Source organism: Clarias gariepinus, chromosome 8 (genome assembly GCF_024256425.1).
Source record: "Clarias gariepinus isolate MV-2021 ecotype Netherlands chromosome 8, CGAR_prim_01v2, whole genome shotgun sequence".
Taxonomy (NCBI): domain Eukaryota; kingdom Metazoa; phylum Chordata; class Actinopteri; order Siluriformes; family Clariidae; genus Clarias; species Clarias gariepinus.
Window position 1 is genome coordinate 13799066 of NC_071107.1, and position 22198 is coordinate 13821263.

The 22198-nt window shown below is 36.3% G+C and overlaps 3 protein-coding genes across 3 annotated transcripts; 2 read left to right on the forward strand and 1 right to left on the reverse strand.

The window, feature by feature from the left end:
• Positions 1-6277: 6277 nt before the first annotated feature.
• LOC128528695 (ladderlectin-like) lies at positions 6278-8926 on the reverse strand. The gene is made up of 9 exons (XM_053501729.1): positions 8891-8926; positions 8613-8696; positions 8459-8509; positions 7619-7660; positions 7463-7507; positions 7245-7336; positions 6942-7067; positions 6621-6720; positions 6278-6504 (listed from the first exon to the last, which is right to left on the reverse strand). The coding sequence occupies exons 2-9, from the start codon at positions 8671-8673 to the stop codon at positions 6434-6436; spliced, it is 588 nt and encodes a 195-aa protein (XP_053357704.1). The 5' UTR covers positions 8674-8696; positions 8891-8926; the 3' UTR covers positions 6278-6433.
• A 3190-nt stretch (positions 8927-12116) lies between these two features.
• On the forward strand, positions 12117-14104 carry LOC128528694 (ladderlectin-like). The gene is made up of 9 exons (XM_053501727.1): positions 12117-12148; positions 12370-12441; positions 12542-12586; positions 12835-12876; positions 12983-13027; positions 13152-13243; positions 13399-13524; positions 13700-13799; positions 13917-14104. The coding sequence occupies exons 2-9, from the start codon at positions 12381-12383 to the stop codon at positions 13985-13987; spliced, it is 582 nt and encodes a 193-aa protein (XP_053357702.1). The 5' UTR covers positions 12117-12148; positions 12370-12380; the 3' UTR covers positions 13988-14104.
• Positions 14105-19946: 5842 nt separating this feature from the next.
• LOC128529417 (ladderlectin-like) lies at positions 19947-21676 on the forward strand. Its single transcript, XM_053502899.1, has 8 exons — positions 19947-20024; positions 20130-20174; positions 20371-20412; positions 20514-20558; positions 20670-20761; positions 20942-21067; positions 21266-21365; positions 21484-21676. Exons 1-8 carry the CDS (start codon positions 19964-19966, stop codon positions 21552-21554), a joined length of 582 nt encoding a protein of 193 aa, XP_053358874.1. The 5' UTR covers positions 19947-19963; the 3' UTR covers positions 21555-21676.
• The last annotated feature ends 522 nt before the right edge of the window (positions 21677-22198 follow it).

Here is a 22198-nt window from a genome sequence, read left to right on the forward strand (position 1 = left end):
CTTTTTATGTGCATTAAAGTTATTAAAGCAAATAAATTAGGGGGGTGTTGAATTAAATCATGTCTGCTCATGTGGTGTTTGTTTAAGGTTAATTGATTATTGCCTTGAAACTCCTTATTTTCTCTCTCTTTCTCTTGCCATGCATTTTTATAAAGCTCTTTTATATTATATACTTTATGTAACCACCTTTTACTGCAATTATAGCTGCAAGGGTTATGTCTCTACCAGTGTTGCACATCTAGGAAGTGAAATTTTTGCCCATTCTTCTTTGCAAAATGGCTAAATCTTAGGTAGATTGCGTGGAGAGCATCTGTACACAGCAATTTTCAAGTCTTGCCAAAGATTCACAATTGGATTTTTATGTAGGTCTGTACATTGATTGGGCCTTTATAACATATGAATATGCTATGATCTAAACCATAAAGGCCAGATTTGTGGAGTCAAAGGATCAAATTTCATGAGGACTCTTTTCTAACCTCATCCGTCAACCTGTCCATCACCACTGGACAGGAAGGGATTATGAGCTGATCCCTGGTGCAATCCCACATCAACCTTAAATCAGTGGGTCATACCCACGGGACACCTTACCACTATAAAACTGTCCTTGTACATATCTTGCACCACCTTCACATACTTCACTGCCACTTATGACTTCCTTATGCAATACCACAGTTAATCTTTGAGCACCGTGTCATACACCTTTTCTAGATCTACAAACACACAGTGCAAGTCTTTCTGACTTTCTTTATTCTTCTCCATCAGCATTCTCACAGAAAACATCTCATCAGTAGTGCTCTTTTTTTGGCATAAAGCTGTACTGCTGCTTACAGATTGTCACCTCTCTTCTAATCCTAGATTAGAATAGAGTAAAAAAAAATAATCTAGTGAGCAAATCCACTGCCATCTCTTCTAAACACTTCCATACCTCCAATGTCATCAGGACTGAAACTCCTTTCTACTCTTCACCCTCTTCTTAGCTGTCCTCCCTTCAACCTTACTAATATCCTGTTGTACCTGATTCACAACCTCCACCTCATCCAAACTTGTCCCCCTTTCTTATTTTCTTTATTCAACAAAATACTCCCTCCACCATCCCAAAACACTCTCTCAGCCTGTCAGTATATTTCTATCTGCATCTTTAATTATGCTAACCCTTAGTACATCTTTCTCCACTCAGTCTCTCTGTCTGCCCAGTATATATTTACAGTATTATGAATACTAGCAGATAGTCCACCTGAGTACATCTTCCACTACTCTTATATGTCACACTCCTCTTTCTTCATAAAATATGCATTCACCACTGCTTTTTTCATCCTTTTATCTACAATAATCTGCCCTTCTACATTCCTCTAGTGGACCCCATACCTCTACCCATCACTTCCACATTATCTCTGTTCCCTCCTCCAACATGCCCATTAAGGTCAGAGCCTTGCACAAGCGCCCAACCGTTGCAAATTGGTGGTGCTGGGGTTTGAACCTGGGGCCTTCCGAGTAGAAGTTTAATTTATGAACCACTGAGCTACCCCTGACTTCCACTACACTTCTGGCACACTCTTCCCTCAGTATTAGATCTACATAATTTGTCTTATTATCTACACCATAGTAAAGCAGATTAAACCCATCTCCAGTGTTTTTACCCTTGCTTCCACCTGGTCTCTTGTACACACAGTATATCTACCTTCCTCCACTCCATGATGGCACCTAGCTTTCTCTCTTTATCAGAATCAAAAAGAGTTTTATTGCCAAGTACGCTTGGATGTACAAGGAATTTGTTTTAGTGACAGAGCTTCCAGAACAAAAAACAAATGACAAGACAGAACAGCACGACACAAAAAAAGGGTTGACATCAAATGGAGTAGGGTGTGAGATACTTTTAAATAAGTTACATAAATATCTGAAATCTGTGGTATTATACAGTATATTGCACTGTGGTACTATACACAATATTGCACATATATTTATTGACAGTTAGAATGATGTTTAACTGTTCTTGAGGAAGATTGCCTGGGGAAAAAAACAGTTTTTGTGACTGACTGTCCTAGTGTTTGGTGCTCTGGATTTATTGGATAGCATCGACCCGACAGCAAAAGTTCAAATAAAAAGTGGCCTGGGTATGAGGGGTCCAAAGTGATATTCCTAGCCCTTTTCCTCACTGTGGATGTATACAGTTCTTGCGGCGTGGGTAGGTTAGTGCCAATAAATCTTTCAGCAGTCCGAATTATCCTTTGTAGTCTTCTGATGTCTGTTTTCATAGCTGACCCAAACCAGACAGTTATTGAAGTGCACAGGACGGATTCAATGACGGCTGAGTAGAACTGTGTGAGCAGCTCCTGTGGCAGGTTAAATTTCTTTAGCTGGCGAAGGATATACAACCTCTGGTGGGCCTTTTTAACAATGGAGTCAATGTGAATGTCCCACTTCAGGTCCTGAGAGATGGTCGTGCCCAGGTGGGTTCCACCTGAAGTCCACAATCATCTCCACTGTTTTGAGCGTGTTCAGCTCCAGGTTGTTATGACTGCACCAGACAGCCAGCTGCTAGACCTGATTTCTGTATGCAGACTCGTCACCGTCCTGAATGAGACCAATGATTGTAGTGTCGTCTGCAAAATTCAGGAGCTTGACAGTGGGGTCTGTAGAGGTGCAGTCGTTGGTGTAGAGGGAGAAGAGCAGTGGGGAGAGAACGCATCCCTCAGGGGCTCCAGTATTGGTGGTGTGGCTGTTGGACATGAATTTCCCCAGTCTCAGTAGCTACAGCCTGTCTGTCAGAAAGCTGGTGATCCAGTGACAGATAGAGCTAGGAACAGAGAGCTGGTTTAGTTTGGTCTAAAGCAGTACTGGGATGATCGTATTAAAAGCTGATAAAAAGTCTATAAACAAGACCCTTGCATAAGCCCCTGGTTTGTCCAGATATTGAAGGATGCATCATCAACAGACATGTTTGCTCTATAAGCAAACTGCATGGGGTCCAGTAAGGGTCCTGTGATATCCCTCAGATAGGCCAACACCAGGCTTTCAAATGACTTCATGACCACAGATGTTAGGGCGACTGGTCTGTAGTCATTACAGTCATTATCTGTTGGTAATGTCATAAGATCTGTGTGAAGATGGGAGCAGAACATTTCAGACAGGCTGGTGTCACGCCATCTGGGCCTGGAGCTTTCCTTCTCTTTTGTTTTAGAAAGATCTGGGAAACATCCTTTTCACAGACCTGAAGTGCAGAAGGGGAAGAGAGGGTGGTTGTCAGAGGTGATAATGGTGGTGTAGAAAGAGGGTCAGGACAGGGGTGTGGTGTGAGACTGGGTGTTTCAAATCTGCAATAGAACTCATTCAGGTCATCAACCAGTTGTTGATTCCCTACAGAGTTGGGGGATGGCGTCTGGTAATTAGTGATGGTTTTCAGGCCTTTCCACACTGAAGCAGGGTCTTTTACAGAAAACTGATTTTCCAGTTTTTCAGAGTAGCTTCTTTTAGCCGCTCTGATCGCCCTTGTTAGTGTGTTCCTGGCCTGGTTGTACAAGATCCTGTCCCCACTCCTGTAGGCATCCTCTTTGACCTGACAAAGCTGTCTGAGTTTTGCTGTAAATCATGGTTTGTCATTGTAATATGTAAAAAAAAAAGTCATGGTAGGGATGCACATGTCCTCACAGAAACTGATGTAGGATGTTACAGAATCCGTGAGCTCCTCCAGATTGGTGGCAGCAGCTTCAAAAACACTCCAATCGGTGCAGTCAAGACAGGCCTGTAGTTACTGCTCTGCTTCACTGGTCTATCTCTTTACTGTCCTTACTACAGGCTTAGCAGATTTTAGTTTATGCCTATATGCCGGGAGAAGATAAACCAGGCAGTGGTCAGAAAGTCCTAAAGCTGCTCTGGGGACGGAGCGATATGCATCCTTTATTGCGGTGTAGCAGTGATCCAAAGTATTTGGATCAAAGTATTTTTGTCTCTGGTGTCTCTGGTGGGGCATAGTCATAATACCAATATTCAAAGTTCTATTTTAACCTCTACGCTTTTACCCTTATTTTCTTCTGTCTCTAGACACATCTGCCTTCTCTTTTTCTCTTCGTTCTTTGGGCAAAAGTAGCCAGTATGTTTTGGGCACAACATTAAGACACTAAGACACTGGCTTACATATGTCTATCCCTATTGTTAAAGCTGAAGTTGTTAGTAACTAGCCAAAGTGACAAATGAACAGATAAATATTATATAGGAGTTGATAAGTTAGTGTTATCCTCCCGGGCCTGGTGGGAGTCTGGAAGAGGTATGTTGAAACCCTGCAAGTGAGTCTGCAGTTAGGAACAAAGAGGAACAAAACATTAGCTTGTGTTTAGCTTGGCTGAGGATTTAATCTGCATTTCTATAAGCAGAAAAAAATTAACATTTGTTCCAACTGAGCATTTTCCCATATTTTCAAGTACTACCGACATTACACTCTCTTTGGAACTGTTACTCTAGAATGTGTAAATACATCAATAACCTGAGCATAATAAATTGTACTACAAAATATTGTAGCGTTTTTACGCCGGAAAGAATGCTGGAGAGACGAGTGAGCTTATTTGCTGCCCAATGCAATGGCTGGGAGTACTTTATTAGGCACACAGCAGGTATGGCATGAGCAGCACCTTCACTCAGGAACCTACATCCCATTCAGCTTCAGCCTGAACTGAAGCACATTTCACACGTCACACACCCAACACACACAAACAGGGCCGAAGCCACTAACCAAAACACCTTTCCCCAACATGGTGAACACACCGACATCCCTGCAAGGCATGCTGGTCGTCAGCCGCCGCCCCGCCCACGCCACAATATGTTCTTCAAAATGTTCCTATTCAACCAGAAAAAATATGAGAAAAACATTTGACTCAACTTGTTGTTCACTGTTTAACAACAGTACCGGTATTATAGCACACACATTTTTTTACGAGTCGAAACAAAGTTAACACAGCAGTTTGAACAGTAAATAAATTAGCAAACATTATTAAATTATATGTTTCATATGCTGTCTACCCTGCATATATTCAATAACCGCATAAACATACAAAAATGCAGTGCCCTAGAGCAAAGCAATATGTGCATTAGCCAGTGGTCAAATTGTAAAAGTCTACTGAAAAAACAAAGCCTCTTTGTTAAATAAAAAATTAAATTACATAAATTTGGTAAAGTCTTTTATAATCATTAAGGCTGTCAGTAATACCTCATGTATCATACTTTTTAGTTCTCCTCTTTTTGAAATATGTCAAAAGCTGTGCTTGAATTGTTATCTTGGCAGGTGCGAAAATGTGAACAGTGACACAAAAAATGAGACACAAACTTGCGAGAGCTTGTGAGCAGCGCGTTACAATATTAAATTCTGATTGGCTAATCTTATTAGTCCAAAATTATTATACATAAAGAGTTTTAATATTTATTTTCATGACAAATATTACATAATATACAGCATTATTAATCTAAAGGGGATGGTAAAGGGGAGGTCGGTGCCTTCCTAAAATGAGTTATTAACTCACTAAAATATGTACATTTGACAAATGTGTTTTTTTTTTATGTTAGAAACCTTTTCTTTTTCAAGTTTTACCAACTATTAACATGAATGATTTTTTAGAGTGTATACGATCTAAACCAATGTTTATCCCTATCATTTTTTAATATGGCTGTATAGAACAATCTGGGATTATTCTACTTCTAGAGACTTGTAAAATCTTTGCCCAGGCTAAAGCTGTTTTGGTGGCTTGACGTGGGCCAACACCTTGCACTTTCCACTTACAGTATATGTGAGCAGTCTTGGATTATGGTTGTCCTTTGTTTGTTTCTATGTGCAGCCAGCATCCTGTCTTTTTTTTAGTTACTGTGTGTAGTTTCAGTAACATTCTTAAAATTAGTATCTTTATTTTGTTAAACCACAGGGTTTAAAAGCTTACAATCAACATATTGTACAAGCTACACTAAATATATTCCTTTATGTGTTCTGTAAGAGTTGTTGCTGTTGACACCTTAAAATAGCATACAAAATCTTAAATTAGGGCAGTGGTGGCAATAATCAGGACGTACATATGTACAATAAAGTAGACAAACCGAAATGGTTTTAAATTAACATTTAAATTGCAACCTGTAGTATTTTCCTAGCGGATTCTAATTCTAGCTTGATTTACCATCTTTGCACATTTTGCCTCCAAAATAATCCAGGCTAGATGTCTGGAGATTTAGACTAAATATTGCTCCAATAACTCCTCTTTATATTTTACACAAAATTAACATTACACAAGTAGATTATTCCTATATATTTTTGATGTTTTTATTAAGTGACATAAACAGTGTTCATTGGTACAGTGTTCACAGTGTACAGTGTTCAAGTGTTCTCAAGACAAAAAAACTATTTATTTTTCTTATAATCATGTCAGCTTCAAAATAATAGGTGATATTACATTCATGTCCTTTAGCAAGCGTGTAGGTCAATAGCACAGACAGATGCATATCCACTTCCACAGTTAGTGTTATACCATCCAACTGAAAAAAAGGTGAAAATGCAAACTTAAGAAACACAGTGAAGCAGACAGTATATTTTGCATAGGTATATCGATATCAGGAATAGCACAGACAAGTAAATCAGCCAAAAAAAATACCATTGTTCCTCATGTAAGCACATGGATAGCTGGACCCACTGCTCAGTGACTGCCAATTACTGTAACTCCACCGAGACGTGTCAGCCCACAGCCACACTCCCTGCACAATACACAATCATATCAATCATATTCCTTAAATTCTACAATTACTAATAACTTAAATACTACTACTAACAATACCAAAAACACAGGAATGGCTTAATTATTATTTTATTTTATTTATATAGCGTGTATTCATGGACCATTACATAACTTTAGATATGTAAATCTTTAGATCAATTCAGGAGCTATTTAGAGGGCATTAGAATACAACCCTATTACCTGAAAGTAGTAAGCTCCAATCCAAGCTTGTGTTACACCCGCCATGTCTAGTAAACTCTGCAGGAAGTTATATTCTCCAAGGTTGCGTACAGATACAAGTTTTGCATTTTGAGCTACACACTGAGCCTAAACACATAATTAGAAAGAAAGGACGGAAGAAAGAAAAAGGAAGACGTAAAAATGATCAGACCAAAGCTTTCTTTACTTTTTTTGTCAGTCCCTTCCTTACTTTACTTCAATGGAATCTTAAATTTTATTTTTCCTTTTTCATTATATATTTAATTTTATGATTATTATACGTACCTCAGCGTTGAGCCAAGACAGAGTTGTCCTCACAAGACGAAAACAACGTGACCCATATTTAACCCATCCAGACGGACAGTAGTTATACTTATCTGTGGATGATAATACACATTTCTGCATATGTATTCCATGCATAGTTTGTTTCCTTCAAACATATTTTGTATTATAACTGTTTCTATTTGATCAGTCGTTTTAATTTACTTGGTTAATAAAATTACCTTCTGCATCTGCATCTAATTTAAGAGCTTCCCCCTTATCGTCAGCTGAAAATACAAGTCATAACTTAATACAACAGTCTTGTGTCTGACTTCAACAACATCGCAAACACAGATGTGCTTATATTGTAGCAAGAACCAGTATATTACTGTACTGACCTGCCTCAATCACCTTCTCTACAGCCAGTTCAGAAGCTTCCCCTAGAGGAATTAACCAAATAAAAAAAGTTATGCAATGTTATGAACAGTTTTGTGGTGGATTTACTAAACTAAGCTAAATAAAATAAGCTATTTAAAAGCTACTTGCTCAATGTAAACAGACACCTACACCAATAGATATTAAAAGCCTGACTTTTATATTTTTACTGGGATCTTCACTGCTAAAATAACAGCGCAGATGTGGTATAAGTTAATTTTAATGTGCTGGCGTCGATTTACGTCAAAACCATCTATTTTTTTTATTTCTCATCTGTGATTCATTCTCTGATAACCAAATAGAAAATGTATTTGGCTGACAACGACAAAAAGTACAACTTAACAAAACAAGGCAAAAGAAACTCAACCTCAAAAATGTTTATTTCCTATACTCCTATACTCAAGAAACCAGGTGCTGATCCAAACAACTTTGATAATTTTCGTAATTTTCAAATCTGCCATTCCTATCAAAAATCCTAGAGAAGGTTGTTTCAGCACAGGTACATGATCACCTGTCAATTAATAACTTATATGAACAATTTCAATCAGGTTTTCGTCCTCAGCATAGTACCAAGACTGCCCTTGTTAAAATATCCAATGATCTTCTGGTAGCAATGAAATGTGTCTAGAAATAAAATTTATTATTATCATTATTATTATTATTATTATTATTATATACTTATACTAATATTTTTTTACTACTAATATACTAATATACTAATATACTAACAGTCAAATATAAGAAATACTTATACAACTTATTATCATTGCCTCCCAGACTGTTCCCTGTTGTTGGTCACTAACCTGGAAGTCTCTGTTCCTGCTCAGGTTTAGTCTCTGCAGGAACTGCTGCAGCTGCAAAAACATCATAAATATTACAGTACAAATATAATTACACAGGTCACAATGATTATTATGTCAATTCTTACACTATATTTAGTATTTTTCTTTGTTTCACCTGTGGCAGTCCTAAGTGTAAAGATAGTACACAGCAGTGCACACACAATCCAAACCTTCATGATGATGATGATGATGACAGTAGCTATATAATAAAGAAAAAAGAGAATTTAAATGTGTTCCAAATTAAATAATTCTAGTTCAAAACATACATCCTCTGTCTCTTCTTGTAATCTTAGATTTGTAAGGTTCTTTTTCCTATTTATGCATAGAATTTTAATTTTGAGGCTAAGGCTAGAATGAAATGCATTTCAATGTCAAAAAAGAAAGACAGAAAACCTGTAGGTCTCTAGTAAGATCTGTCTGGCAGAAAATTGAAGCAATCTGATGAATAATGGGCCAGCGTGCCATATATATACAGTATACATACACATGCACACATACACCAGTCCATCCCATGATTTGCATACTGTGTACCAGGAAACCGCGACCATGTTCCCGCTATTCATTTATGGTTTTACATGGTTTATAAAAACTGAGCACAGATTGCTGTTTCCGATCAACTTTGTAAGTGATAGACGGTGATAACCATAGATTTTCTATGCTGACCTTAGGACATAGTATGATTTATTGTAAGCTACTAAAACACCCACATTTATGATAAGAATTGGTTAATGGCAATAATTGTTAGTGTTGATCTTTACTCTATGGCTCCATCGCCAAATCTGAAGGGAAAAAAATGAATAAAATATGAATAGATCCATATGTGACATCCTTATTATGTGCATTTAAGTTGCTAAAACAAATAATCTGTTAAAAGGTATCTGTTAAAAAAGTATCTGGTATCTGTTTAAAGTTAATTGATCAATGCTTCTGCTTATTCGCTCTTTCTCTCTTATATAAAATATGTTATATACAAGTTAACAAATAAAATCTGAAAAGTGTGATGTGCATTTGTGTAAAACCATTTTATATCATATACTTAATATAACCACTTTTTACTGCAATTATAGCTACAAGTCTTTTGGGGTATGTCTCTACCATCGTTGCACATCTAGGGAGTGAAATTTTGTTGAAAATTGGATTTATGTAGGTCTGTACTTTGACTGGGGCATTATAACACATGAATATGCTTTGATCTAAACCATAAAGGCAAGATTTGTGGAGTGCATGACGAATAGTTGTATATAACCTGTAGACAGATTCCCCAACCTATCAGTGCATCTCTGCAGCTCCTCCAGAGTTACCATGTGCCTTTTGGCTTCTTCTCTAATCGATGCTCTCCTTGCCCTGCCTGTCAGTTTAAACTTCTCCACAAATTTATCCCTGACCTGTCTGGTTCCTTGGGCTTTATAATGCTGTTTTTTTTTTTCACTAATGGTGTCTAACAAAGCACTGATTTTTGCACAGAACAGTTATATTCATACTGAGATTAGATTACACATAGGTGGACTCTATTTACTTATTAGGTGACTTCTGCAGGCAATTACGTAGTTAGACTGGGTTTTGTTTTTTTTAGAGCTAAATACAAATGCATGCCACAGTTTTCAGATTTTTCATCGTAATTTAAAACAATTTAAAACAATTTATTACTTTCCATCCATTTGTGTTGGTCTATCCCAATAAAAATAAGTTGGGAAAAAACTTTCTGTAATGTGACAAAAAGTGGAAAAGTTCAAGGAGTATGAATTCTTTTTGCAAGGCCTCATGCCCTAAGTCTCCTGGGATAGCCTCCAGGACCCCCCCAGCACCCTGAATACAGAATAAAGTGGTATAGAAGATGAGTGAGAGTTCGTGAGTGAATACTAGCAGATAGTCCACCAGAATACATCTTTCACTACTCTTATATGTCACCCTGTGTTCCTTTTTCTTCTTAAGATATATACCACTGCTTTTTTTATCCTTTTTGCAATATCTACAATAATCTGCCCTTCCCATTCCTCTACTGGACCCCATACCTACCCATCCCTTCCACATCATCTCTGTTCCCTTCTCCAACATGCCCATTAAGGTTACAATCACCAAGCTTTCTTTTTGGGGACAGACATTTGCTACAGCTTTGCCTAACTTACTTTCTCATTCACATCCTATCCTACCTGTGGAATGTATTCACTGGTTACATTGCTCATTACTCTTTCCACACTCATCACTGACACCTCCTCACTTCCACATTTAAGCATTTGGCAGACACCCTTATCCTCAGCGATTTACCTTTTATTAAATTTTTTCAACTGAGCCTTGGACCTTGCACAAGGGCCTAACAATGGCAACTAAGTGGTGCTGGGGTTTGAACCTGAGACCTTCTAAGAAGTAGTTCAATGCCTAAACCACTGAGCCATCCCTGACTTCCACTACACTCGTGGCATACTCTTCCCTTAGTATTAGATCTGCATCATTTGTCTTATTATCGACACTATAGTGAAGCAGGTTGAACCCACCTCCAGTGTTCTTAGCCTTGCTTTCACTTAGTCTCTTGTCTACACAGTATATCTACCTTCCCCCACTCCATGATGTCAGCTAGCTCTCTCTATTTACCAAGTCATAGTGCCAATATTCCATATTGTAATACTGTATATTATAACAATATACTAAGTTATATTTTAATCTCTACGCTTTTACCCTTCCTTATTTTCTTCTGTCTCTGGACAGATCTGCCCTCTCTCTTTCTGGGCAAAAGTATCCAATAGGTACTGGGCACAACACTAAGACTACACTGGGTTGTGCACCCTCGGGTAGCTGAGTTTTTTTTAAAGAAAAACATCATTGTTTATAAAAACTGAAGTTCAAATCTGCAATGCTCTGATTACATATGGATGTGTGCCTACAGCCTTCCTGATATTCACTACAACAAACCCATTACGCAATGGGATATTGCTTTAATAACAGGGTCTATCATGTGTTACTTCAATAATTCATGGCTACTAGAGAGTTATAAAATGTAAGGAAATGTTTTTACTAGAAGCAAACTAATTATTTTTTTTATAACACTCATTAGTTGTTTAAAGGCATTGGTGTCTCAGCAGTAGGTTTCTTGCAGGCCATGCATAACGCCTGGGTTCATTTCCCAGCCACTGCATACTGTCTGGATAGCCACTGCATGCTGTTTAGATGCCACTGTATGCAAATATATTTAAATAAATATATAAATATTTGGTTATTTGTTTTAAATATTTGTGTATTGAATGATTTAAAAAAAAAAGGAAAAAATATTATACTGGAACCACAAAGATAAGGGGATTGTACTGCTTATGCGATCTGATTATTGTCACTGGAAAGGTGCCACAGCTTCCTGTATTGCAAATGAAACATGAAACAATGTGGATTTCCTGGTGGCGTACAGTAAATCACACTGTAGTCTTCTGCACACAGAGCGACATAGAAAGTCTGTTATCACGCTCTATCACACAGCAATCTATGATCAGCTTTTATAGTTGAGATTACTGTAAATCATAAGTTAATAAAATATCATGGTCTAAAGTGATGTTTCCTGGTGTAGTGTCTGCAGGTCATGGGATGGACTTATATATATCGCATGCTAGGAATCTCATAGAATACACACAACCACCAAACAGATAAAACCGGAGACCTAAAAAATCTGTACTTTTTCTCTTTCTTTTTGACATTGAAATGCATGTTCATTCTAGTCTAAATATCATTCGGAATGTAGCAGATCTATCACGATGGCTCAGTTGGGATTAGAATGTATATGAGGGCAACAATAATACTAAGATATAAGGAGACAGAGGGTGTACATGTTAAAATGCTGATTGTTTGACATGGATCACATTTTCACTAATTGGTTTATCTTTTATCTACAGTAATCATCATCATGAAGGTTTGGGTTGTGTGTATGCTGCTGTGTGCTGCCTTTAGACTGAGGACTGCTACAGGTGAGGAGCAAAAAATACTAAATATAATGTGATTATATTGATTTATCTTAGTGACTGTGTAGTGTTGTTTCTACATAGATGAATATGTTTATTTCTGCAGCTGCAGCAATCGAGACTGAACCTGAGCAGGATCAGAAAGTTCCAGGTTAGTGATACCAACAGTGAAAAGTCTGGGATGAAATGAAACGTTTATTTAAATACTAAATTATATTATAAAGTATTTATTCCATTTGGTTGTTATTAATATTATAAGAATGACAGTGGAATCATCTGTTAATAAATCTGTAAATGAAATAGAGATTCAATCAATTAATATATTTATTTATATATATTGAACTTATGTTTAAAAAGATACAAATTAATATTATTTGGTAATTTGGTTAATTCTTCTAGGGGAAACTACTGAACTGGTTGTGGAGGAGGTTATCGAGGCAGGTCAGTACAGTGGTATACTGGTTCTTGCTATAAGCACATTTGTGTTTGTGATGATGTGGGATTCAGACACAAGACTGTAGTAATACATCATCACTTGTATTTACAGCTGAGGATAAGGTTGGAGTTCTTAAATTAGATGATGATGCTGAAGGTAATTTTTTTAAACATGTAAATTAAAAAGGTCTCATCAAATATGTTTACAAGTATATATATTTCTCATTAGAAACAGACTATGTATGGAACGCATATTCAGAAATGTGCATGATTGTCCATAGATAAGTATAACTATTGTCCATCTGGATGGGTTAAGTATGGATCACGCTGCTTTCGTCTTATGAGGTCAATACAGTCCTGGCTTAATGCGGAGGTAAATATAACAATCATAAAACAAAATATGTCATAATAAAGAAATGTAATTTTATGATGCATCGGAAATAACAATGTAGCTGACAAAAATATATTTATTTATTTATTTATTTATTTATTTTAAGTTAAATATTATAGTCTTGATTATATCTTTAGGCTCAATGTGTAGCTCAACAAGCCAGACTGGCATCTGTACACAACCTTGGAGAATATAACTTCCTGCAGAGTTTGCTTGACATGGCTGGTGTACCATACGCTTGGATTGGAGCTTACTACTTTCAGGTAATACCATTTTACTAAAGTGGCTTTTAAAAGAAATCTAAATTGATCCAGACAGTGACACAAAGGAATACAATTATATAAATAAAAATATTACATTTCAAACCCATTAAGCCATTTATTTTCCTGTGCAATTCATATTATTAGGTCATAAGTCATATGATTGTGTATTGTGTAGGGTGCATGGCTGTGGGCTGACACAGCTCGGTTTCAATACACTAACTGGTACTCGCTCATCGATCCATTCAGCTGCCCATGCACTTACATGAGGAACAATGGTAATTTTGTCTGACTTACATGTCTGAGTTTATACACTTGTATACTTCTGTCAGATACATTTATAATGATATGAGTATGACTTTTAATGATGATTTCATTTTCATTTCTTTTTTCAGTTGGATGGTCTAACAGTAACTGTGCAAATGGATATGCATTCGTCTGTGCTATTGACCTACATGCATGTTAAAGAACATAAATGAATATTTGTCCCTTATTTTAATAAATATGAGTAACTGTATATCATTATGAGCAAAATAAATTATTGATTGTTTTGAGAAGACATGTCTTATTAACAGTAATATAAATCAACTTAAAAATTATAATTTAATAAAAAATCAAAAGGAAAACAAAGTTCTATTTGCATTTTTCTGTAGACTGTGTAATAGATGTTTTTTTACACGATGTTTTACACATTAAATATACACAGTTGAAGATTAATAATTTAATTGTCATAATTAGATAAAAGACAGGAAGTACATGGAAAATAATAATATTAATAATAATAATGGACAATCATATTGCAAGATTGCTTACAAATGACAGGAAAATGCCTTAGTAAGGTGTTGAGCCACCAGAACAGTTTTAATTAGCCTTTGCTTAGATTTTACAATTCTCTAAAAGTGTACTAGAGGGATGATAGGTTGACCACAAGTTGTGAAGGAAGTAGGCACATTGATTAGGACATTGATTTTGCACATTAATGCCACAAACCATTTCCTAATTACAGTTTTTTCTTTCTTCAAGTCTTTATGCTTGGCACAGAGGCCATTGCTTAGAAACAAGGTAGAAATCATATTTGACCAGAATTCCTGATCTGTCATCAGGAAATTGTAAGTTGAGGTTAATGTGAACCATAAAGGTAACATGGACCTGGATGATCATCAAAGTTTCCAGGAATACTGTGTGCAACTTATTGGATGGGACTGAGAACCGTGTGGGACATAAGTTAAAATAAAGGGAAAACAATTTCAGGGCTATGCTGATTTTTAATTAAATTTTATTTTATTTGTATAGTGATTTTAACAATTGACAAAAATTTTAAGTTTATATGGAATGTGAATGTGTATGAATTAAAATGGTCAGATAGTCCCAGATGAACAAGCCGAGGGCGACAGTGGCAAGGAAAAACTCCCTGAGATCGTAATAGGAAGAAATCTTTAGAGGAGCCAGACTTAACAGGGAACCCATCCTCATTTGGGTGAAACAGAAAGCAGGAATTGATCTGCATTCATGATTTTATTTGTGCATTTTAAAAAAATTTGTATTTAGGTGCAGTGTACTGATAAAAAGGTTTGGCACTTGTACACAGCCATGATAAACATAAATTCCTGCAGATTTTGTTTCACATTACTAGCATATCGCATGCTTGGAAAGGTGCTCACAACTTCCATGTAGTACAGTATGCTTAAATATTTATATTATATAATTATAATTTTAGCTTTCTTAAAGGGAAAAACTGTGGGAAACAGTTCAAATTTAAAGGCTGGCGCCCATTACAACTGATGAAGCACGAGTTATGCTGAGGTGCCACTCGGGACTTAGACTTTCCCTAATTTTATAACTATCACTACATTTTGTTTATCATTAGGCTATTGTATGTACAATATACAAATGTTACAAACAAAATAAACGGTTTTAAAAATTAAAAAATATTAAAAACAAAGTAAATTCTTTAGCATGCACTTTAACATGTTAAATGATTTGTTCAGAAGATCAGATTTTTCTAATTTTTCATCTCATTTTTAATGAGTCCATGCCGGCTCAAGTGCACACTGCCATTAAAAAGAAAATTGGACATAATTTAAAACTATGAATTCCTGAAATTTCATACCAAAGTTTCTACTTTTCACTCTATTTGTTGTCAATAATATTTAATATAATTATTGCATTAATTTAAAAAAGAATGCAAAATAAAAGCATTTTTAATATAACAGCGCCACCACAGTGGAAGGAATGGATCAAGGAACTAGTCCTCTGTAGCTTCTGTGAATATTAGGCAGTAAAATGTAGATGTATAAAAGATATCTGCATGAAAATAGCCATATTAAAAAATAGACATGTCCTGCGAAAATGTAAGATGGCAGCCCTACTGCCTATTAATGGGTTGATGAATGATTTGATAAAGATAAAATTGGTTTAGCAGTTCCTAGCAGTTTCTAATTAGGGCCAAAGAACTATGACATCAGCACCATGACGACATGACTATGTACACAAATTGGAATTTGCTGCCATAAGGACATTTGCGAGTCTGGGCTCTGTGCATAAGGAAATTTTGCTTTTCACAGGAGATTTTGCTGCATAGCTCTCATAGATCTCATTGAGCTCGATTGTCACCATGCATGTCATGGGCTCAACTCAACAGAAGGTCAGATATTTTGGGTCATTTACAAAATGCACACAATGGACACACATTACATACACTAAACACACACATACCACACACTATACACATCCCACCACACATACTACACACACACACCCTATACACACACAGTACCCATCCTACTCACACACACACACACACACACACACACACACACACTAGACATCCTACAGAAACAATGCTTGGCCCAAGCACCTGCACCATTATGATCGCCACCAAACCAGGCCCATATGATCTCTATGTTGTTATGATGAAAACATTAAGGATGCGAAATTGCAAAGGGATTTTTAATATCTCAAATGGTTCAGCCATGGCGATGCCTAAAACTTGCTGGAAAGTTGCTAATAGCTTTCTGGGTGACATCACATTAAGTGACATCACATTGAGTGACATTCTTGGTCGCCTCCCTGACTAAAGCCCTTCTCCCCCGATCGCTTAGTTTAGATGGTCGGCCAGCACTCTTAAGAGTCCTGGTGGTTTTGAACTTCTTCCACTTTCGGATAAAGGAGCCCACTGTGCTTATTGGGACCTTCAAAGCAGCAAAAATGTTTCTGTAACCTTCCCCAGATTTGTGCCTTGAGACAATTCCTTTGACTTCATGCTTGGTTTGTGCTCTGACATGAACTGTCAACTGTGGGACCTTATATAGACAGATGTGTGCCTTTTCAAATCAACTGAATTTACTATAGGTAAATTAAGCTGCAAAAACATCTCAAGAATGATCAGGGAAACAGGATGCGCCTGAGCTCAATTTTAAGCTTCATGGCAAAGGCTGTGAATACTAATGCACATGTGCTTTCTCACTTTTTTCATGTTGTCATTATGGGGTGTTGTGTGTAGAATTCTGAGAAAAAAATGAATTTAATCCATTTTAGAATAAGGCTGTGACATAACAAAATGTGGAAAAAGTGATGTGCTGAATTTTTTTTCGGATGCACTGTATATGCATGGCTGTAAAGGAAAAAAAAATAGTACAAGACAGACCAGTTTTCAGATGGAAACAAAAAACCTAATGTACGCTTCGGGATTTGCATAAAAATAGAAAGGACCGAGTGTGACAAAACCTCTCGCTCCTTTACAGCCAGTTCAGTTGTCTTTCCTAAAGGATTTAACCAAATTACCAAATTATGATGGGCAAAAATTTGTGTGTAAAATTTGTGTGCCTGCAATGAGTGGCCCGGCATCACAATTCAAGATGTTTAAGGGTATTCGTGGCTCAGCAGTAGGTTCATTGCCTTCCATGCGCAAGGCTTTTGTTCAATTTCCAGCCACTGGATGCTGTTCTGGTCTAAGGCCTGGATACAATAAGAGGGTTGCATCAGGAGGGAAATCCAGTGTAAAACTTGTGCCAAGTTGTGTGTGGATTGGATGGTTGGAACCATAAAGATAAACTGATTGTTCTTATTATTGTTACTGGAAAGGTGCCATGGCTTCTTGTAGGTGTTATTGCACATAATCAGCATGAAACAATGTAAATTTCACACTGTATCCTTCTTCACAGAGGGCAACATAGAAAGTCTGTTGTTATGAAGTTCTGTTATTAGGCCATAAGTCATACGATTGTGTATTGTGTAGGGTGTAGGGTTAGGGTTAGGGTTAGGGTCAGTCATAAAATCTTTTTACTACTAAATATTTCACTGTCAAATGTTATAACCAAGTGGAAATTATTGGGAACGACAGCAACTTACGAAGTGGTAGGCCATGTAAAATCACAGAGTAGGGTTAGCAGATGCTGAGACGCATAGTGCACAGAGGACACAAACTTTCTGCAGCATCAATAGCTACAAACATCCAAACTTCATGTGGCTACTCTATGAGCTGTTGAGGAGTTAATTAAGGTAGGTCAGTACCAGTGTTGGGTGTAATGCGTTGTTAAGTAACGCGTTAGAGTACATGGATTACTTTTTCGATGTAATGAGTAATCTAATGCGTTAGGTCCGCCATTTAAGTACTCGGTTATTTAGTTATATTTTCAAAAATGTAATCCACTATTCAGACAATTTATGTAATCTGTAAGCTAGACAACAGTCATTCCCAATCCGTTAGTGTGTGAAAGTCGTCCTACAGGCCCCGCCCCCAATAAACTCCCAAAGGAGTTTTCATTTTCTGCCATTGAAAAGTACTCTAACTAGTTACTTTTATCAGAAAGTAACGCTGTAATGTAACCGATTAATGTTTAATGACAGTAATTTTGTAATGTAATTAGTTACTTTAAAAAGTAACAACCCCCAATACTGGTCAGTACAATGGTTTAATGGTTCTTTCTATAATCCCATCTTAATGTGATGTTGGGGGAGCCATACACCACTGTAGTAATAAAGTAATGGGCAAAAATATGAAACTTAAAAATGGACTTAAGAGTTTAGCCTATTTGTAATAAGTCAATAGCAACACTCACAGAACACATAAAAACAATATAAAATATGTTTAATGTAGATGGCATACTATGCTGTTTATGATCTTTTAAATCCTCTGGTTCCACTCTTTAAATTTACACGGCTTTATAATTCAAATGAGACTTACAGTAATTACACAAATAACTAAAGAAACATAAACACACAATAAAAAAGTTTTCAGACACTGAAACCTAAAGTATAGTATGAATGGTTTTTTTTTCTTTCTTATGTAAGTGTGATGGTCATTAGCATGATCTTTAGCATAACTGTGTATGCAGGTATGATACTTAAATGTATAAGGCAGCTACAGTGCTTAGCAAAATTATTAATTCCCCTTGAACTTTTCCACATTTTGTCACATTACAACCACAAACTTAAATGTATTTTATTGGCATTTTATGTGATAGACCAACACAAAGTGGCACATAATTGTAAAGTGAAATAAATATCTAAAAAATGTGGGGTGCATTTGTGCAAAACCTTAAGATTCATTGTAGATTAAATCCGTTGGAGCTTTACTCGAATCCATGCTTTAGTCAAAGAGATAAATCAGGAAAATCTGATCTTCTTAACAAAGCATTTAAAATGCTCAATATCACAAATTGAAACAAAAAAATGGAAAAATTGTGGAATATCAATTTGCAATAAATCTTGCGTGGCCACTCATCGGTTGTTGCAAACATGCCGCTTTGTGAAAAGAAATGATGTCACATGTAGGCCTATTAATATTTCAGCGTATTTTATTCAGATTTTCAGATGGAACCATAGGGTAAAGGTCAACAGTGATTTATTGCTTACAGGAATCTAATTATTGTAACTGGAAAGGTGACACTCTTTCCTGTAGATAATTAAAATTTAATATCATGCAGGTGTAATTGCACATCAAGACCATTAACCATTCCTTATCATTTAAATGTGAATTTCTATTCCTAGTGTACAAAGGTCAGCATAAAAATATAGGGTTATCATGATCAGTTTTTATAATTGAGATTTATGTAAACCATAAATGAACAGCGGAAACGTGGACCTGGAGTAATGTTTCCTGGTGTACTTTATGCAACTCATGGGATGGACTGGTATATATATGGCACGCTGGGACCATCATTCAACAGATTACTTCAAATTTCTGCCAGACAGATCTTAACTGACACCTAAAATTTGGTACATTTTCTCTGTTCTTTACTAAAACAAAATGCATTTTCATTCTAGCCTAAGCCACACTGGAAACCTAAAACTCTATATTATCATGACAGTTCTAAGATCACAGGAAGAGACAGGGGATGTATGTTATGAACTAAAATTATTTAATCTTAAACACATTTAGATTCTCTTTTTTCTTTACCAAATAGCTAAAGTCATCATCATCATCATCATCATCATCATCATGAAGGTTTGGATTGTGTGTGCACTGCTGTGTGCTACTTTTACACTGAGAACTACCACAGGTGAAACAGAAAATCTTAAATATAGTGTCATGATTGATATAATAATTATTGTGAATTATGTAATATTATTTGTCCTGTGCATTTCTATTTACGTTGTTTCTGCAGCCGCAGCAGTTGAGAATAAATCTGAGCAGGAACAGAGATCTCCAGGTTAGTGATAACCAACAGTAAACAGTATAGGAAGCAATGGTGAATTCTAATAAATATTTCTTATATTTGGATGTCATTATTGGAATATATGACACTAATATGAACAAATGTCATTTTAAACAACGTAGAAGTTTAAACAAAATTTACACACAAATTTATTCCTATTATAAATTGGTAATTTGGTTTATTCCTCTAGGAGAAGCTACTGAACTGGCTGCGGAAGAGGTGGTTGAGGCAGGTCAGTACAGTGATATACTGGTTCTTGCTATAAGCACATCTGTGTTTGTGATGTTGTGGAAGTCAGACACAAGACTGACGTATTATCACTTGTATTTTCAGCTGAGGATAAGGTGGAAGCTCTTAAATTAGATGCTGATGCTGAAGGTAATTTTATCAATCAAGTAAATTAAAGGAATAATCAAATAGAATTTATTTTTTGAAGGAAACAGACTATGCATGTAATACATATGCAAAGATGTGCATTATTGTCCACAGATAAGTATAACTACTGTCCGTCTGGATGGGTTAAATATGGATCACGCTGCTTTCGTCTAATGAGGACAACTCAGTCCTGGCTCAACGCTGAGGTACGTATAATAATCATAAAACAAAATTTTTAAGGATAAAGAAAAAATGCATTTTAAGATTCCATGAAGGAAAAAAAATAAGGAATTAACTGACAAAGTAAAAAATGTTTTCTAACAACAAGAGCTGATCATTTCAATGAATTTCTTTCTTCCTTCCACCGGTAATAATTATGTAATTAGGCTCAGTGTGTGGCTCAAAAGGCAAAACTTGTATCTGTACACAACCTTGGAGAATATAACTTTCTGCAAAGTTTGCTTGACATGGCTGGTGTAACATACGCTTGGATTGGAGCTTACTACTTTCAGGTAATACACTTAAATTCTATAATGACCTCTAGATAGCACCTAAATTGACTTAATATGTACATTTTTATAGCTATCTAAGGGTCAATGAAGAATTATATAAATAAATAAATAAATTAATAAATTAAGCCATTTTTGCCATGTGATTTTGGTATTATTATTTTGTAAGGAATATGATTGATATGATTGTGTATTGTGCAGGGAGTGTGGCTGTGGGCTGACACGTCTCGGTGGAGTTACAGTAATTGGCAGTCACTGAACAGTGTGTCCAGCTACCCATGTGCTTACATGAGGAACAATGGTAATCGTTTTTTGCTGATTTCCTTGTCTGTGCTATTCCTGATATTGATACACTTCTGTCAGATAGACTGTATGCTTTATTGTGTTTCTAAAGTTTGCATTTTAACCATTTTTTTCAGCTGGATGGTATAACACTAACTGTGGAAGTGGATATTCATACGTCTGTGCTATTGACCTACAAGCATGTTAAGGGACATAAATGAAAAAATACCCATTATTTTAAAACTGACAAGATTATAAGCAAAATATATGCTCTTTTGTCTGGAGAAGACTTGACCAATGAACACTGTTTATGTCACTTAATAAAAACATCAAAAGAATAAAAAATGATCTAATTTCTGTATTTGTTACATTGTGCGCTGCTGCTTGTTGCTTGTTGGTCTTTGTCTTGGCCTTGGCCTTGATACCGTTACCGATGCTACCTAATAATCGAGGTTAAATAAAAAAAAATAATAATAATGTGTGCAGGTATAATGTGTGGGCTCTTAAATAGACGCACCTGTCCGCACTGATTGTGTCTGTGGCGTCGTTGCCTAGCAACTTTGCGTCTGGATGATCGCGCCTCTGCTTAATTAGAACTCTGCGGGATAGCAGCCTTGTGGATCTGTCCGTTCTAAACAGTGCAGAGTATCCTTGCGCTTTTGCCACTCGCAAGACCCGCGTCGTTACATTTGTATAATGTTATTTTTTATCTAAAAAGCGAAGATGAGCCATTAAAACAATATTTAGCCTAAATCTCCAAAAATGTTGCCTGAATTAGTTAGGAGCTGATTGTGATCTTTGAAATTCTGTGGTTGAACAAAATAAAGATACACATTACATATATTAATGAAA

Coding starts and splice junctions, on each gene's coding strand:
- LOC128528695 (XM_053501729.1), bottom strand. CDS start 8,673: ATGAAGGTTTGGATTGTGTGTGCACTGCTGTGTACTATCTTTACACTT. Junction 7,337..7,462: donor ATTAGATGCAGATGCAGAAG/GTAATTTTATTA, acceptor TATCATCCACAG/ATAAGTATAACTACTGTCCG. Junction 6,721..6,941: donor TTGGAGCTTACTACTTTCAG/GTAATAGGGTTG, acceptor TGTATTGTGCAG/GGAGTGTGGCTGTGGGCTGA.
- LOC128528694 (XM_053501727.1), top strand. CDS start 12,381: ATGAAGGTTTGGGTTGTGTGTATGCTGCTGTGTGCTGCCTTTAGACTG. Junction 12,587..12,834: donor GCAGGATCAGAAAGTTCCAG/GTTAGTGATACC, acceptor TAATTCTTCTAG/GGGAAACTACTGAACTGGTT. Junction 13,244..13,398: donor AGTCCTGGCTTAATGCGGAG/GTAAATATAACA, acceptor TTATATCTTTAG/GCTCAATGTGTAGCTCAACA.
- LOC128529417 (XM_053502899.1), top strand. CDS start 19,964: ATGAAGGTTTGGATTGTGTGTGCACTGCTGTGTGCTACTTTTACACTG. Junction 20,025..20,129: donor TACACTGAGAACTACCACAG/GTGAAACAGAAA, acceptor TTGTTTCTGCAG/CCGCAGCAGTTGAGAATAAA. Junction 21,366..21,483: donor TGCTTACATGAGGAACAATG/GTAATCGTTTTT, acceptor CATTTTTTTCAG/CTGGATGGTATAACACTAAC.